At 40.1% G+C, this 19,478-nt stretch overlaps 1 protein-coding gene across 1 annotated transcript in view; it reads right to left on the minus strand.

The window, feature by feature from the left end:
- Nucleotides 1-773: 773 nt before the first annotated feature.
- LOC149157682 (uncharacterized) overlaps nucleotides 774-19,478 on the minus strand; it is a 74,931-nt gene continuing 56,226 nt past the window's right edge. Inside the window, exons 2-4 of the mRNA XM_089433759.1 lie at nucleotides 5,266-5,644; nucleotides 871-1,776; nucleotides 774-781 (exon numbers count right to left, since the gene is read on the minus strand). Of these exons, the coding sequence (XP_089289885.1) occupies nucleotides 774-781; nucleotides 871-1,776; nucleotides 5,266-5,644 (1,293 nt within the window). The remainder of the gene's footprint in view (nucleotides 782-870; nucleotides 1,777-5,265; nucleotides 5,645-19,478) is intronic.

A 19,478-nucleotide genomic window follows, 5' to 3' on the forward strand; every position in this document is an offset into this window, starting at 1 on the left:
AAAGATGATCCAACATCTTACTGCGGTAATCGACTTTGTTGAGAATGACAACATCCCCACCTTTGTCGGCTTTCAGAACAACGATATCATTGTTCTGGTTTAAGGATCTAAGAGCTACCAATTCCTCCTTGCTAAGGTTGCTCTTAGGGGGCTTTGCCTTCCTCAAGATTACTGCACAATCCTGCCTGATAGTGTTTTTAATATTATCAGGTAAACCCTTAATCCCGAACTCTATGTCACAAATAATATCCTCCACGGGAATCTTCTTAGGGGCTAAGGCAAAATTTAACCCCTTACTTAAAACATTAAACACAGCAGGGGGAAAAGAAAAACTGGACAAATTAATAACCTTATTATTTATATTACAATTTATTCTACCCCTAAAGTTACCATCAGTAGAACCATCCAACTCATTATTAATATAATTATTACTATTATTATTATTGTTATTAATATCATTATTATAATAGTAATTATTAATATTAATATTAATATTATTGTTATTATTATAATTATTATTAATATTATATTTATCATTATTATTATTATTGTTAATATAAATATCATTATTACTAATATTATAATTGATAAAATCGTTATTATAATTATTATCATGCTTAAAGTCATTATCAAACCAGTTGATGTTTTTATTAAAATTCCTATAGTCATTCCCATTATCATTTTTATAATCGTTAATATCATGATCATCAAACTTAAAGTCATTGTTATAACCGTTGATGTTTTTATTACAATTCGTATCTTTATAATTATAATCACTCCCCTTATTATATTTATAATTATAATTAAAATTATAATGAGAATCAAAACGAAACGAGTTGAAATGAGAAAGGGGGAGGACTGCGCTATCACCTGGGCGGGCTGTATTAACGAGCGGAGCCAAGTCACCAATCTGCTGATCAGACAACTGAGAGGCAGATCCAACGACGGGAGCCAAGTCATCACTCAGCTGATCGGATGGCTCATGAACAGATTTATCAGCCGCGACTAGAGCCAAACCATCAATCACCTGCTCGGATGACTCAAAACCAGTTTTGATAGCCGGATTAGAGATAACCAGCAGGGAAGAACATGGAGGGGGTGACGGTGAACCATCCCCGCGCCCTGAGGAAGAGCTGCATACAGCACTGTCGCCGAGATTATGTAAGGGAGCCCGTAGATCGGCGCAACGGTATTCCTTACCCAGACAGCAGAAGGAAGCACATTCCGGTGGACCAGCAATAGAGGGAACCTGCGTTTTATAACCAGCAATACAGGAAATCTGCGTCTCACAACCACGTCCAGGACATTCAGCAGTGGAAACCTGCGTATCACAACCATGCCCTAGACACAAATTGCAGACAACGCTGTTCTTTAAACCATCTACCATAACCTTCAGATCCGAATGGAGATTATCTTCAAGCAGCTTACCATCAGAGATAAGAGGAGAAAGAAAATTACAGTTAGGTTTGGAAGAGATCAGATCTCCAGCCACGAATAGATTGGACTGTTGGCCACTCTCCTCCATGCTGGAGCATGTGAGATCTGATGATGAGAGCGGATTGGCCTCAATGTTAGTGATTGCAGAGTTATCCTCATGAGGGACCAAATCGGAAGACCCACCAGATACCCACTCTTTCAACGCAGACTTCTGAAACGCAGAAATACGGCTATGTGAAACAACGTCCGAAGATTTCAGCGCTAACCTTTGAAACTTAGAGGCCTGCTTCTGCTTCCGAATCTCTTCTAACCGTAGAGATTTTAATGCCGAACACGCATCTATTCTGGCCCAAAGGGAGGCGGGAATTAAATTCGCAAGCATCAGATGTAAACCCAAGAGATTAAGAGAGAGTTGATTAAGGGATCTTCTAATCTTGTTGATTTCAACCCTTAATAGAGCCAGACTAGCCCTCAGGAAAACCTGATGGTTCTGAGGAGTGTGAAGGCGATGATTAATATGAGCGAAAACAGGGATGACGGAGGAGTCCCTACATCTTTTAAGAAATGCTAGATCTGTCTTCAACTTTGAAACCTGCAAGCGTGCCCGTTCAAATTGATGAACCTTGGTTGCGATGGCTTTTCCGTGCAGGGATTCGATTGTCGAATTGAGGCTTCTGTGATCCATATCAATTTATGAGAGATTCTTCAACGTAAATCACATAGAATATCATTTGTCGACGCGTTTCGAACCAACTAGTGTGGTTCACGGTCAAGACAAGTTGAAGAAACAGATCCAGCTTAGCATGTTAAATAGTCTGAGAAGAGTCTCCAATGGCTAATTCGACCAATGACTAATTTTGACCTTGGGACTAGGGTCAAATTATTAATATTATTATTAATATTATTTATTTATTATTATTATTATTATTATTCAATTTTTAATAAATAAAATAATTTTAATTGGTGTTAATGGTTAGTTAAAAAACTAATTCATTTATTTATTTAATAATTAATAATTATAAAGATTATAATAATAGATTGTTAATAAAAGTTAGTTAGAATTAATAAAAATATAGGAACGAGGTAACTTAAAAAAATAAAAATAATTGGAACGTGGTAATAAAAAATAAAAATACATAAATAAATATTAATGTATGTAAATTAAAGAAGCTGGTTAAAAAAGGTACTAAAATAAATAAATAAATAAATAAAAATTAAATAAAAATAAATTATTTAATTAATTAGAACGTAACAAATAACCATAATAATAAATAAATAATAATAATAAATAAAAATAAATAAAAAATAAATAAATAAATAAAATAAAAATAAAAATAAATAAATCAATAATAATAATAATAATAATAATAATAATAATAATAATAATACGTAACAAGAAAAGATTATCAAGTTAAATAAGTTAACTAATAAAAATCATAATCCTTCAATTAGGAAGAGAGGGCTGGGATCCAGCAGTTGCTTATCTTCCATCCGTCCTCTCTATTGAGATTGTTCAGTCCTTTCTCAATTTCAAGGGCTTCCCAAAATTTTCGGTGATGGAATTGCGAAACCCTAGCGATAACACTCGCCTCCTCTATGCAGACATGATGATTGGTGCTCTCTGCATGCTCAGCTAAAGCGGAAGACTTGGTTCTCCTATGCCTGAGGTCAGCTGCATGCTCAATAATCCTTTGACTAATGGAGCGACCAGTCTCACGAATATAGGGTGCCCCACAGGAACAAGGAATAATATAAACCCCTTTCATGTCCTTAAGGTTGATAGGATCCTTCACAGATCTGAGGGATTTACGGATGGTGTTGAGGGGTCTAAAGGTCGAGGGGACATTATGCCTCTTAAGAATCCTAGCAATCTTATCCGTGGTCCCCTGTACATAAGGAAGATGGACACCTGGGACCCGCTCTTTCGGTTCTCTTTTAGCCAATGAATTTTTGGCAGCTTTGAGGAAAGCTTTCCGACCCAGGTACTTGCTGTAACCATTCTCAACAAAAACATTAAGGAGGTGGGATTTCTCTTTCTCAAAGCTTTTTTCATCAGAGATCCTAAGGGCCCGAGTAGCTAGGGTGTTAAGAACACCCAACTTCTGGGCCGGGAAATGGTGGGAATTGGCATGAAGATACTGCTCCGTATGTGTTTTCTTTCGAAACACTTGGTGGGAGAGGGAACCATCACTATTCTTAGAAATAAGAATATCAAGGAATGGGAGGCAACCATTGACTTCCTGTTCTTTGGTGAACTTAATGGCTGACGATTGACAGTTGAGATGATCAAAGAAGAGATCCAATTCCTCTTGGCCATGAGACCAGATGACATTAGTGTCATCTACATATCTCTTCCAAAGCTTTGGCAGGAAGCATGCCGAGCTAATGGCCTTGGATTCAAAATCTTCCATAAAATGATTAGCAACCACAGGGGAAAGGGGGGAGCCCATGGCAACACCACAGGTTTGCTTAAAGAACTCTCCTTCAAAACTAAAGAAGGTGGAGGTTAGGAAGATATCCACTAATCGAGCAGTATCAGGATCAGTTAGGCGGTTGACCACCTCCATAGCCTCATTTATAGGGATGCAGGTGTACAGGGAAACAACATCAAAACTAACAAGGATGTCCTCGGGGTCAAGCTTAACATCCTTGAGCTCCTTAATAAAGGAAGCAGAGTCTTTGACGAAGGACTCTGTACGACCAACTAGGGGCTTAAGCTTGAAGGCAAGGAACTTAGCAAGAAGATAGGTAGGCCCACCAATGGTGTTGACAATGGGCCTAAGGGGAGCTCCTTCTTTGTGGATCTTAGGAAGTCCATAAATCCTAGGAGTTATGGGACTGCTCTCAATGAGCTTATAGTGCAAGTCACACAAAGATTTACAGGATTTAATGGTAAGTGCCACATTCTTAGAAATCTTCTTTAAAGTGTTTTTGGGAAGCTTTTTATAGCTTCCACTGTTATAAAGATGATCCAACATCTTACTGCGGTAATCGACTTTGTTGAGAATGACAACAACCCCACCTTTGTCGACTTTCAGAACAACGATATCATTGTTCTGGTTTAAGGATCTAAGAGCTACCAATTCCTCCTTGCTAAGGTTGCTCTTAGGGGGCTTTGCCTTCCTCAAGATTACTGCACAATCCTGCCTGATAGTGTTTTTAATATTATCAGGTAAACCCTTATTCCCGAACTCTATGTCACAAATAATATACTCCATAGGAATCTTCTTAGGGGCTAAGGCAAAATTTAACCCCTTACATAAAACATTAAACACAGCAGGGGGAAAAGAAAAACTGGACAAATTAATAACCTTATTATTTATATTACAATTTATTCTACCCCTAAAGTTACCATCAGTAGAACCATCCAACTCATTATTAATATAATTATTACTATTATTATTATTGTTATTAATATCATTATTATAATAGTAATTATTAATATTAATATTAATATTGTTATTGTTATTATTATAATATTATTATAGTTATTATTATTATTATTGTTGTTAATATAAATATCATTATTACTAATATTATAATTGATAAAATCGTTATTATAATTATTATCATGCTTAAAGTCATTATCAAACCGGTTGATGTTTTTATTAAAATTCCTATATTCATTCACATTATCATTTTTATAATTGTTAATATCATGATCATCAAACTTAAAGTCATTGTTATAATCGTTGATGTTTTTATAACAATTCATATCTTTATAATTATAATCACTCCCCTTATTATATTTATAATTATAATTATAATGAGAATGAGAATCAAAACGAAACGAGTTGAAATGAGAAAGGGGGAGGACTGCGCTATCACCTGGGCGGGTTGTATTAACGAGCGGAGCCAAGTCACCAATCTGCTGATCAGACAACTGAGAGGTAGATCCAACGACGGGAGCCAAGTCATCACTCAGTTGATCGGATGGCTCATGAACAGATTTATCAGCCGCGGCTACAGCCAAACCATCAATCACCTGCTCAGATGACTCAAAACCAGTTTTTATAGCCGGATTAGAGATAACTAGCAGGGAAGAACATGGAGGGGGTGACGGTGAACCATCCCCGTGCCCTGAGGAAGAGCTGCATATAGCACTGTCACCGAGATTATGTAAGGGAGCCTGTAGATCGGCGCAACGGTATTCCTTACCCAGACAGCAGAAGGAAGCACATTTCGGTGGACCAGCAATAGAGGGAACCTATGTTTTATAACCAACAATACAGGAAATCTGCGTCTCACAACCACGTCTAGGACATTCAGCAGTAGAAACCTGCGTATCATAACCATGCCCTGGACGCAAATTGCAGACATCACTGTTCTTTAAACTGTCTACCATAACCTTCAGATTCGAATGGAGATTATCTTCAGGCAGCTTACCATCAGAGATAAGAGGAGAAAGAAAATTACGGTTAGGTTTGGAAGAGATCAGATCTCCAGTCGCGAATAGATTGGACCGTTGGCCACTCTCCTCCACGCTAGAGCATGCGAGATCCGATGATGAGAGCTTATTGACCTCAATTGTGGTTTTTGATAAATGCTAACTATCTCTCCTTTTGCTTCTTTGTCTTCATATGCTAGTTTTCTCAGAACAACATCATAATTCAGTATTTGGCTATAACTCTTTCTGTCTACCCAATTAAAAATCATAGACATATTGCTATCATCTTTTGCCTAACTATCAATATGAATGAACTCACAATCATTTATAAATTGTTGATATTCATTATTAAGAAGATTTGACTTTTGCCTGTAACATGAAATAGTAAAAGTTCAACTAACTTGTACAAAAATGAATTTTTCAACATTAATCAAATATACATTTTAAATGTCTTACCATGTAAGTTGCATCCTTGAATTTGTTTTCCCCTTGAAGCTTGACAATATAATTGCCAATTGTGTGTCTGAAAGAAATGTCGTAAATCTCCATAATGGTGATGATGTGACTTCTACAAATCCCGCAACCACTTTACTAAGAGCTTGATAAGTATAAGGGTCACTATCATAGTCAATGTTTGGAATATTGAAACCATGGGGAATATCTGCAATAACTAGGGCATAATCCCTTTTAGGTATGAGTTTAGCAATGTCTTCACAGTCACCTTGTATTACTTGATATTGAATAGTGTCTAGCCCATTCCAAATGAAGTGATTAAGAGTTGGATCAAGTTCAACATTCTTAATACATTGCTTCCTTAGTCTTTTGATCTTTATTTTTTCAATAAAGGTTTTGAAACTATCTAGTGCTCCATTATCATCCTTCCTCATATTTTATAAAATAAACAAATATACGTGTAAGTTATAAATTAAAAATATTACACAGATGAATAAAAATGAATGTATAAATCAAGATACCTTTTTAAATGCAAGATAAAAAGTTTTTAATGTTGATGTAGAAATTGAATCTGGATAGTTGCGTATAACATCATCCCAACTATCTTCATTCAACAATCTAACCATTTGTTCTTGAATTTTCATATAAACTTTGTGACTGCATAGATAAAGTAACAAAACTTAATATAATGATATGTATAACAAATACTACCAAGAACAACATGTTTTATATAAAAGATAATTATAATCTAGAAATAAATAAAAATAATTCAACAAACTTACTTTTGAAATTCTTAAGACATTTCCTCCAATGGTAATTCCCCTGACCTCACAGAGATAATATTGTTTTGAAAATTTTTCCATCTTTCACTCCTTGCATCACTCTCTAAGGTGTGATAGTCATATCATCTAGAAGATGCTTCATTTCATGAGTTGATTTACTGTTGCTACATATCAATGGCTTAGAATTTTTGACCCTCTGGTTTTTAATGCCAATGTCTTCCCACATGCTAAAAATCTCATCAATCAACTTCCAAACATCTCCAGTTCTAAAAGCCAATTGGAAAATGTTATCAACACCTCTGAATAAATCACTAAATTTGTTGCATTTTCCACCTTTTGAATTGGTTTTCTCTTCAATTTGATAGCATATTTCCATACAAAATTCCTTTCGAAAATCTACAGTAACATTTATCCTATCCCCACCACATTTTTCTTGAAATTCACTATGAATAAATCTAACCCTTTGGATGAAAATCATAGACATCCTATATTCATTATCTGAATTATGATCCCATGCCACTAACTTTGCTTCTATATTTGATAAACTAGCATAAATGATGCATTTCATTGTTTCAAAATGTGGGTTATTAGGATATTCATCCATCAATTATCTTTGAGCTTCTATAGAATGGTTCCCCCCAAGCACATAATAATTGTATTCAAAACATTTTGACTTATCAAATGCTTCTTTGTTGGGAACTTGAAGTGGATCAACAAGAAGCACATAACTAACCACATAAGCATATGGAGTGTACCTCATCAATGTCTTCAAGTTGTGAACATGTAGATGATGTGGCTTTCTGACTTGATATTGACATTGTCCTTCACTTGCCTTATAGGTTTGTCTCACATTAATCTGAAATGTATGACTAGCATCAATTAAGTTTCTCCATGTCAAATTCTGTCAAATGACATTTTATTTTGTTTTGATAATGCCGTCCTCTAAATTAGCTCCTAGTGTAATGATTTCTCTACTTTCTTTTAATGTTTCACTAGGTTCTTGACTGTTGGTAATGACTACTTCAAAATCTTCAACTTTACTTTTCTTCATCATAACATTCTCAATGGATTTATTTTTGGACATTGTTACTTTTGGTCTTTTACGACTCTTCTCAGTCTCAATGTCATCTTCAGTAATGGCAACATATGCTTTACTATCAGTTTCAACTTCATCGTCCTCAAAAGTAACTTGTCTACCCTTGGTAGATTTATCCACCAGAGGCCTTTTTTTTCTTATTCTTTGGATGTAGTTTTGTACCATCATCAATTACTACATTTTGCTTGTTTTCCATATCTTCTTCTAACACTGAGTAAAAACTGCTGACAACTTTCATGATATCATGCTCTATGAAATGAATGCCTCCCAACCTAATTGAACAACTTTCAACAAAATTATGCCAAACAAAATATCATATGTCAATAAAAACAAAGTTAAAAAATATAGCGAGACACTTTCAAGAATACAAAATACAAATATAAATAACAATACATACGATGTTTTGTTTCATCTCATTTACGATTTGTTTACACAACTTTGTAGATACCTCTCTCATGTCATACAATGAATATGATAATTGGTATTTAATCCTTTCATGTGACTTGGGAGCTTTTGTAAGTATGTAAACAACTTCAGTGTCTGGTACCAAACACATATCTATGACTCTTCCCATCACCTCATAAATTCCATTATCATTCAGTATATCAATATATATATATATATATATATATATATTCACATTTTGGCTTTCTCTTTCTTTCACATACCAGATTCTTGATGGAAATTTCACCTCTTTTGAATTCTTCCAGTCTAAAATCATCTTCTTATCATTTGAGGCACTTGAGAGATTATAGCCATGAGCTTAGGTGGAGTTCGTTCACCAATGTTTTTTTGAAGATGAACCTTTAAGAGTCTTTGGTCCAAAAAGATTCATAGAAATCTTCTTTGATGCCATTTCCTGAAAAATAGAAACACATAAATCAGTAAATAACAAAAACATATTAACTTAAATTAACAACAAAAATATATCATAAATTTTTTTATTTTTATAATCAAATAATTGAAATTAAAAAATATTAACACTAAGAAAATTGTCTGCCACCCCACGGGCAGGCGGGCCGCCGAGGTGGCGGGGGGGGGAGGCAGTGGCAACAACTTCTACCATTTCTCCCCACATTGATCTCCTTCTCTGTTTTCAATCCACCCCTTAGGGGAGAGGCTGAGGGGTAGATTGAAGATGGAGAAGGAGATCAATGGGGAGAGAAATTGTAGGAGTTGTTGCCATAACCTCCACCATGCCACACCAGTGGCCCACTCGCCTGCGTGGAGGCCACCAGGCTGGTACGGGGGGTTGCCACAGCTTTCCCCTTGCACCACCTAGGCTGCCTGCCAGGCAGGGTTGCATGAGGGGGGCTGCGACAATTTCTACCATTTCTCTTGATATAGATCTCCCTCTCCATATTTAATTTACCCCTCAGCGTCCCCCTTGAGGGGTATATTGAAGAAGAAGAAGAAGGAAATCAATATCAGAAGAAATGGTAGAAGCCCACCGACACCACCCTGGCCATTCGAGGATGTGGCAAGCAATTCCGAGAATCACGCGACCTCTAGGGGCGGACGGGCGGACCGCTAGGGTGGCGCAGGATGGGGTTGCAGCCGCTCCACACTGCACCACCTAGGCAGCTCGCTTGCCCCTTAGGGGTGGCTAGGCAATTCTTGGAATTGCCCAACAACCATTAACAGGCGGGCGGGCGGGTCGGTGCTGGGCGGGTGGGTCGGCGGGCAGGAGGGCGGTGAGGGATGGCGGGGTGGGGAGCGTAGGTGAGGTCGGCGGGTGGTTGAGGGAAGGCAGGCCGGGTGGGTGAGGGCAAGAGGGTAGGCTAGGCGGGTGAGGGCGAGAGGGTGGGCCGGGCGGGTGTGGGTAGTCGGGGTGCACAGGTGTGGGCAGGCGGGCGCACGGGGTTGGCAGTGGGGGGTGGGGCAGGCAGGTTGAGGGGGGGCGGAGGGTGGCGGGTGAGGGCGGGTGCGGGTGAGTGGGTGGGTGCAGGTGGGGTGAGCGGTTGAGGGCGGGCGAGCGAGGGTAGGCGGGCCGGGTGGGCGAGGGTGGGGCTAGTGAGGGCGGGTAGGTGGGTGGGTGGGCGGGGTGAGGGTGGGCGATCGGGCAGGCATGGGCGCGCGAGCGGGTGGGTGGGCATGGGCGATGGCAGGTGAGGGCGGGTAGGCCAGTGGGCGGGGTGGGTGAGGGTGGGTGGGTGGGGCGAACCTAGGTGGGGTGGGCGAGGGCGGATGGGGAGGGCGGGCGAGGACGGGCAGGGAGGGGAAGGTCGGGCAAGTGTGGGTGGCCGGCGGGCGGGCTGGGTAGGCGGGCAAGGAGGGCAGGGTGGGTGGGCGTGGTGGGGGGGGGTCGGGTGGATGGGGAGGGTGGAGTGGGTGGGTGGGTGGGGAGGGGGAGGCACGGTAGGGTGGGTTGGCGGGGTGGGGGAGGCCGGGGTGGGTCGGCGGGCGGGGTGGGAGAGGCTAGGCCGGTAGGGAGGGCGGGGAGGGCAGGGTGGGTGGGCGAAGAGGGGCAGGCCAGGTAGGCGGGGAGGGCAGAGTGGGTGGGCAATCGGGGAGGGGGAGGATGGATGGGTGGGAATCGCCCAACCACTACGGCCAAGCGGGCGGGCCGCCGGGGTGCCGCAAGGTGGGCACTGTAGCCCCACCCAACGCGACCTTGACCGCCCGCTCGTACGACCGCGGTGGTTTGGGCGATTCTGGGAATCGCCCAACCCCCACAGTCGAGTGGGCGGACCGACATGGTGGCACGGGGTGGGGCTACGCCGCCCACCTCGTGCCACCCAGGCAGCTCGCTCGCACGGTGGCTTGGTGATTCCTAGAATCGCCAAGCCACTACGTGGTCTGGCCGGCGGGCCGCCAGGGTGGCATGAGTGGGGGCAGGGAGAGCGGGTGAGGGTAGGGAGGGCATGCAGGCGAGGTAAGGAAGGTGGGAAAGTGAGTGAGGGTAGGTGGGAGAGGGAGGGCAAATGGGATGGGTGCAAGGGCGGGTGGAGTTGGTGGCACGGGTGGGCACGGCCGAGGGCGGGCAAGCGCAGGCAAGGATGGGTGTTGCGGGCTGGTGGGGAGAGTGGGTTCGAGTAGGTGGGGAGGGTGGGGGTGGGCGCAGGTGGGTAGCACGGGTTCAGGCATGGGTGGGTTGTGAGGGAGGGCATGTGGGGTGTGAGGGCGGGCGGGTGAGGGGGTGGGCATGGGCAGGGAGGGAGGGCGGGTGAGGGGGCGGGCGTGGGGGGGGAGGGAGTGTGGGGGAGGCGGCAGGCGTGGGTAGGGAGAAAGGGTGGGTGAAGGGGTGGGCGGGGTGGGCGAGTGGGGGTGGGGAGGGCGGGTGAAGGGATGGGCGGGGTGGGTGAGGGCAGGTGGGGAGGGTGGTTATGTGGGGCATGGGGGGGACGGTAGGTGAGGTTGTGGGTGTGGGCGAGGAGGCCGGGGGAGGCCGGGTGGGACATGCGGGAGGGTGGGGGAGGGTAGGTGGGGGTGGGGTGGGGTATGTGGGCGAGAGTGTGAGGGCTATGTGTGAGTGGGTGTGTGAGGGGGCAGGAGGTAGGGTGGGTGCCTGTGAGGGGGTGGAGGGGGGGTAGGTGGGTGTGAGGGGCAGGGACGGGTGGGTGTGAGGGGGCGGGAGGGGGGGGGCGGTGGGTTTGAAGGGGCGGGGGGGTGGGTGAGTGTGGGGGTGGGTGTGGGGGGGGGTGGGTGGGTGTGAGGGGTTGTGTGGGGAGACGGTAGTTGGGGATGGAGTTATGGGTGAGGGGGCCAGTGTGGGTGGAGGGGACGCGTGGGCGGGTTGGGGTGTAAGGGGGGCGGGTGCGGGTGGCCATGGAAGGGTACAGGGATCGTGTGGGGATGTGGGGGTGAGGAGTCTGGGGGGGTGGTGCTAGGGCGTGACGGTGGCATTGAGGGGGCAGGATGTTGGGGGGGGAGGTAGGGGGGCGGGTTGTGGGTGTAGGGGTTGAGGGTGTGGTGGGGCGGGGGGGCGGTAGGGGGTGTGGGGGTGGGTGGGGTTGCAGCGGCCCGCCTGCCCGCCAGGGTGGTTGGGTGATTTTGAGAATTGCCCAACCCCTGTGGTGGGCAGGCAGGCCGCAGGGGTGGGTGACACAACCCCACCTGCCCCCACACCCCCTACCGCCCCATTTGCGCCCTCACACCCTGCCCGCCCACCCGCCCTACCCGCCCACCCCGGCGACACCACGACAGTTCACCCACAGCTGTTGGGCAATTGAGTTTGGTTGGGCTCACCATGCTCACGACTTACGTAATTTTTATTTTGGCTCAGAAAAAGTATTAATTTAAAAAAAAAATCTTCTTCATTAAACTAATTTAATATGAAAATTTTCGAGGAAAAAATTTAACTTACCTTTCAATTGTGAGAATTATTCGTTGAATATGTTGTTGATAGCAATGTAGCTACTTCACAAATTCACAAGTCTTTCAACGAACTTCAGAAAACGTAGATGTGATGTGAGTAATAGTGATAATGTAATTTATTATATAAGTGAAATTACGGGGATGTTTTACTGTATGGTTAATGTGGGATAATTTGTTTTAAAATATGATAAAGAGAATACTGTAGAATTGTTTTGCAGTGGGGTGAATGTGGGATTAATTTGTTTTAGAATATATTACAAAAATTAAAAAAAAACATTCAATTATTTAGTAAGTATTATATACTTTAACTATTAAAATAATTAATGTAGAAGTTGTAGCTTACAATTTTAATTTTAATGATTTATTTGATAAAAAATTTAGTTTACATTTTTCAATAAATTGTAGAGTAAAATAATGAAGGTTAATAAATCTAACAAACTATTTGGAGGGAAATATTTTCGCGAAACTTTTTGGAGGGAAAATTTTTGGAGGGAAAATTTCATTCTCTAAGCTATATAATATCTTTAGGAGACTCTCCATTTGTATCATTCAACATCTTCTATTTGAAAGGGATGGATTATTTTGATAGTGAAGTTTCTATTTATACACCATCAACATCTTCATCGCGTAACAACTCTATTCATATTGATGAATATAGCGGGAATTCTTCCACCATGAACAGAAAGTCAATTCTTCCACCTAGTCCTAATTCTAAGGACTATGAGAGCAGCACTGATGAAAGAGGCGATGGAGAATTTCAAATAAATAAGGAGTCACATATTCCACTTAGTCCTAATTCTAAGGACTATGAGAGCATCAGCTATGATGAGCTTGATGACAAATTTCAAAAGAATAGATTATCACGGTGTCCAGTTAGTCCTAATTCTAAGGACTATAAGAGCAACAATGGTGAAGAGTATGATGGTGAAGTTCAAAATAATGGAGTGTCATGGTGTCCACTTAGTCCTAGTTCTAAGGACTAGGAGAGTAGTAGTTTTGAAGAGCATGATGGCGAATTTCAAAATAATGGAGCGTCACGGTGTCCACTTAGTTCTAATTCTAAGGACTATGAGAGCAGCAGTGATGAAGAGCGTGATAACGAATTTAAAAAGAATGGAGTGTCAAAGTGTCCACTTAGTCCTAATTCTAAGGACTATGAGAGTAGTAGTGATGAAGAGCATGATGGTGAATTTCAAGAGTATGGAGTGTCACAGTGTCCAGTTAGTCCTAATTCTAAGGACTATGAGAGCAACAATGATGAAGAGCAGGATGATGAATTTGAAAATATTGGAGTGTCACGGTGTCCACTTAGTCCTAATTCTAAGGACTACGAGAGCAACAATCATGAAGAGCATGATGATGGATTTCAAAAGAATGGAGTGTCACAGTGTCCTCTTAGTCCTAATTCTAAGGACTATGAGAGCAGCAGTGATGAAGGACAGGATGATGCACTTAGTCCTAATTCTGATTAGTATAAAGGTAGCAGTGACAAAGGACATGATGTAGCATCTTCAATAAGTAAATAGTCACATTTTTTACGTAGTCCTAATTCTATGGACTATGAGAGTAGCACTGACAATGCACATGAGGAAGAATATCCATTAAGCATCGAGTCAAATTTTCCATTCAGTCTGAATTCTAAGGACTATGATAGCAGCACTGAAGAAGGGGATGATGAAGAATATCCACCAAGTCAATATTTGAAAAGCACAGCTGATCATAGTGTGGATAACATTCCTCTTAGTGATGATGAAAATCCTTATACAAATGATGATCCAATGATGGAGATGTTGCCAAGAAATATTGTATCGAGGAGTAGGAGCATACCTTTTCATATCAATGCATGTTGTTGTAGTTATACAAGGGGTGGAGTAGAATACATGACAAGAAGAAGTTCTATCAGTGCTCTCATTTCAAGTGAATGTTTCCAAAAAGATTGCTTGAACCATATGGATTTCAAATTTGCATTAGAGAGCCGGAAGAGATATTTTTCAATGAATAAAAGCATGCAAAATTCATATTTAGTTGGGTGCATGCAATCTACATTGTCAGGTTATAATTATAATATTAGGACTTTATTTATCTATAGAAAAGCTTTCAAAATGTTTCATTCGATTGGGAATTTTCGTCTCTCGACAATTCAAGAAAATTTGGAAAAGGATCCCACATTTTATTTAGAAGTATGTCATAAAAGATAGTTTGGGCCATTATCAAATATTGCAATGTCATGGATGAAAGATTTCTTTTCAAAGCATGAAGAGTGTATGCCAAATAGAGAGATAATACATCTTCCAGATAATTTTTCAAGACACGAAATCTACAACTTATACAAAGAATATGTAGAAGGTCTTGAGGGACATGGCTGGTTTATTACATATCAATATTTTATGAAGGTATGGAAGAAAGAATTCAACAATGTCCATATTCCTAAGAAGACAAGGATGGGGATTTGCAGTACATGTGCTTCTCTTCAATAAAAAAGGGACAAATGTGAAGGGCCAAAAAGAGGTAAGCATTCATAACTTTAACTTTTAAAATTGTAGAGTCATCAACTATGAAAACGTATTTCTTAATGACTTTCTTTTATGTTGTGTAGATTTAATTGTCAAAGAACATCAGGAGCATCTCGAACAACAAAAAAACGAAAGGAATAAGTTGTACAAGCATCGAATGAAGTGTTATGATAATCCGAATAAATATTTGGGTTTGATAATTGATGGTATGGACTAGAAGAAAACACTTTTACCACATTTTGTTCGCACACCAAAATATTTATAGGAGGAAAATTTTATTGAGTTTCACTTGGTTAGTTGTATGGTCTTTAATGGGAAAATGTTGCCAAGGGTGTACCGCACAACTCCAGATATTCATAATGATGCAAATCTGAACATAACCATAATTCATGATGTGATTTCTCATTGGTCTGGTAATCTTCCTGAAGTTTTGTATCTACAATTGGACAACACTTGCCGTGAAAACAAAAATCAGGTTGTTTTTCGATATCTAAACATGCTTGTTGAATTAAGAATTTTTCGAAAGCTAAAGGTTGGTTTCCTTCTTGTTGGGCAAACCCATGACCATATTGATTAGATGTTCAGTCGTTTTTCAGTCACATTGAGCAGGAAGGAAGTTGGGAGCTTGCCATCACTAATTGAACGTATTAAGAAATCATACATGCCAGAGCCTACTTTTGATGTGTTGGAAGAAACTGTTGACATGCGAAGGTCTATTCTGGGATCATATGGTGATGGGAAATGCATTGAACAACTTAATGACATTGGCTTCCAACATCAATTTTGTATCAAAAAAATTGATGCGAAAACACTAATATGGGGCAAGAAGTATTCAACTACTACAAAATGGGCACCGTCATCAGGTTTGCATTTTTTGAAGTCCATTCCAGATCATCCAATATTTGCATAAAAAATATTGTTATTATAATCAGTTGGTGAAGTTCATAATGCACACAGACAAAATAGAGGTATAAATAATTCTGATTGCCTAGAAGAAATTAAACAATGTTTTAGATATACATATGAGTACATTGACATTGTTGATTCAGTTTGGTGGGAGTCATTTTTCAATAATCAAAGTGATATCATTTCAACAACAAAAAATGAAGATATACCTTTTAAAAATCCATTTATTTGGCCACAAAATGTGTTGAATGAACACGAGGAAATAAACATTGTTGAATAGCAACAATCTCAAGGTATTATTAATTCTTCACAGGTAGAGGAAAGAGAGATGTATATTGGTTCCAGAAGATCTCGTGCACAACATGAAGCCATGGAAGACCTTTACAAGGGTTCAGTACAGGATATTAAGGATGGTTGCATGATCGCAATGCTAGCAGATGGAGATCCCAATTGCTATCCATTCTGGGTTGCTAAAGTTATAATGGTCTTTACAGAAAATGAGGATGTTACAAGTGTTGAAGTACATTGGTATGCCACAAATACACACCCATTCAATGGTGTTTATAAGCTAGTGATGGTAGTTGACAAAAAAAATGGCAGAAAGAGAAAAAGAAAGGGTACAAATATAAATCACCGCCGCACAGACATATTAAAATTGGAGGATGTTGACATACTTGTTTATGAATTCAATTTAAAAAAGGGAGGAACTCTTCGCTTCAAGATGATAGAGATTCTGAAAAGGTTGTTACGAGAAGGAACAGTGTTGAGATGGGAGTCTATTGAAACCAGTCGCAGATCTGGAATAATTTTGAAACCTGAAATGATGGGCATGCATGTGGACTCAGATGGGGCACTAGTTGATGAAAGAGAAGAATATGGAACATCTTCGTCAGCATCCAGTCACTCATCTGAAGATGTGAATTTTGATGGTGTGCAAGGAAATATGAGTGATTTTGAATAATTGTTTAGGAGAGTTTATATAACTGATGTATGCATCGTATCTTGAAATAAAATTTATGATTTCCATATGGTGTTAAATGAGAAGTTACAAGGCATTTTTATGTTGTTGGATTATATGTCTTAATTATGATAAATTTTATTGTTTAAAATATCTACAATGTAATATTAAATTAGAGATATAATGTATGTTTTATTCAATATACAAATAATGACTCTTTAATTCATTTAGTGATGTAATTTGTTCATAATGTCATGGTTTTTTAATTTTATAGTTGAAAGATTTTCCATTTCTTTTGTATCTAGCATATTATGGTTGAGAACATGTTGAATTTATACTTAGGAAAGAAAAATGATATTCTACCAAAAACATTAATGTGTTTTTCTCCTCATAAATAACTTTGTTTGGCACATAAAAATTTTGTTTTACTAGCATTTTTTAAAAAGTTAGAAAATTGACCCTAAAAAAAAATCATCGTTCAGTATCGTCACTTTTTCATTTTCAAGCTATATTTTGCACGAAAATTTTGTAGTCACTGCCATTTTTAAAACATGTTCAAAATTGACCCTAAAAAACAAAAATCATCATTCCAATATAAACACTTTTCGTTTTTAACACTGTTTTTGATGTTTTTCCAGGGTTTTTTGGCTAGAGTTCCCATTTTGAGTCTATAGTTCCGGTTTCAAAGTTTACATTGTTAAGAGCATGTTTGATCCTCCTATTCAAAATCTGTTAGTGTTGGAAATAATACTGAGAGGGGGGGGGTGAATCAGTATTATCAAGTCAATTATTTTTCATTTCACAATCAGATTTGTATACGCTACTTCAGTTAGTGAAAACTACGTATATACACAACTATAGTTAAGTAAACTAGCATATAACCTACAGACTTATAATTTGATTTATTCTTCAGATTTCGATCATTAATCTGTGCATCAGAGTCATATATATAGTAACCAAGAACAGTAAAACAAATCAGACAGTGACACAAGAACACAAGATATAAGGTGGAAACCCAATGTGGGTGAAAACCACCTGCTGCAATTTGTCTCTATCTTCTTTTAATAAGAAACTTCTTTTTACAATATTTATGTACTGGTGCAATCTTATACCAGTACACAGGTTTCTACCTACAGAAGGATACAACCTTCTCTCGTTCTCTAGCTTCTCCTAGAAGGGAGCTACAACCCCCTTAGCTCTTGTACCAGCTCATGTACTAGTACGTAGGTGCTGACCTACGGAAGGCTCCAACCTTCTCTTTTCTTTGAGGGACCACGTTTCATAAATTTTCAAACTGGATCCATCAATAACACCAATCAAACATCAAATGTATCTACATTAACCAATCTCTTTTTCTTCATTCAAAATTGAATCAACCAATTACTTCTCTGAATGCTATAACCAGAATAAATTAACAATAACCAGAAACCAATCTTGAATCCAGAACATTGTAGCAATAAACAGAAGTAGCTAAAACATATTTCATGAGATGTATGCTACTTCAATATGCATAACCTAAGTGCATACGCTGTTGTATTAAGTACAACCTGCATATACGTTGTTTTGAATTAATGAACCAACGTTCATACGCGCCTCTGCTATGTCGAACCTGCATACAGATCTATAAAAGATAATCTTACCCTTTTCAGATATTTAGACATCAGTAATACCCAGATCATCAGATTTATAGATCAAGTCATGTGCCAAAAATAACAGATCAAAATCACACAAAGATACTTCTCTTCAAGCCTTAAGATATTGACCTATCAATAGAACTTATCCTTCTTCTTGTGCTCAGATTCCTCCTTGATTTAGATCTAGCTATGCACCATAACCCAATGACCAGTATTCTAGATCTTGCTCCTCATAAGATATTCAATGCTTGAGTGAATTCCTTTGCCTAATGATCTCCTTCTCCTTTTATAGTCTGGGCCTTACTCAATACCATGGTCTAAAACCATAGAGAATCAATACCATGGACTCAATACCTGGGTTCAACACTTCGGATGAGATACCATGGTCCAAAACCATAGGTCCAAATACCAAGTACTAAATACCATGGACCAAAAATAAGTTTTCCCACATGTACCTGCTTTGCCTTACATGAAATTGCATGCATACGTATACGCGCCTTTTGACCGGTGATCTCGCATGTATACGCGACTTGGTTAAGAGGAACCTACGTATATCTCTTTTTCCTTCATTCTGAGAGCCTGAACTATGATCTATCATTTGAGTGACTTGGCATCAAGGACAACACCTGTGTCATAGCGCCAAACCTGTGTCATAATGCCAACAATCTCCCCCTTTAGACTTGATGGTAACCCCAAGTCACTCAAAGTCATTCTCCCCCTTTGTGATCAAGTGCAAACAGTTATGCTCCCCCTGAGTGCATGCTGAAATCTCTGCTTTGCTATGCTGTCCATGATCCCCCTGACTGTAGGCAAGGTCTGCAAAAGGATGTTCTATAAGAATGAACATGACTCTATACATCATAAATGACCTTCCTATCACCAAGGACTCATACATCCATCCATCTCCCAACCAAGTGGGGATACACCAAAAGTTTACACATGATAAAACAAGAACATTACATCATCCATCCCAGACATAGTGGGGAAACCAACAT

Source organism: Pinus tabuliformis, chromosome 5_2, assembly GCF_031772625.1.
Source record: "Pinus tabuliformis cultivar Carrire ecotype Pingquan chromosome 5_2, CPIR1, whole genome shotgun sequence".
Lineage (NCBI taxonomy): Eukaryota > Viridiplantae > Streptophyta > Pinopsida > Pinales > Pinaceae > Pinus > Pinus tabuliformis.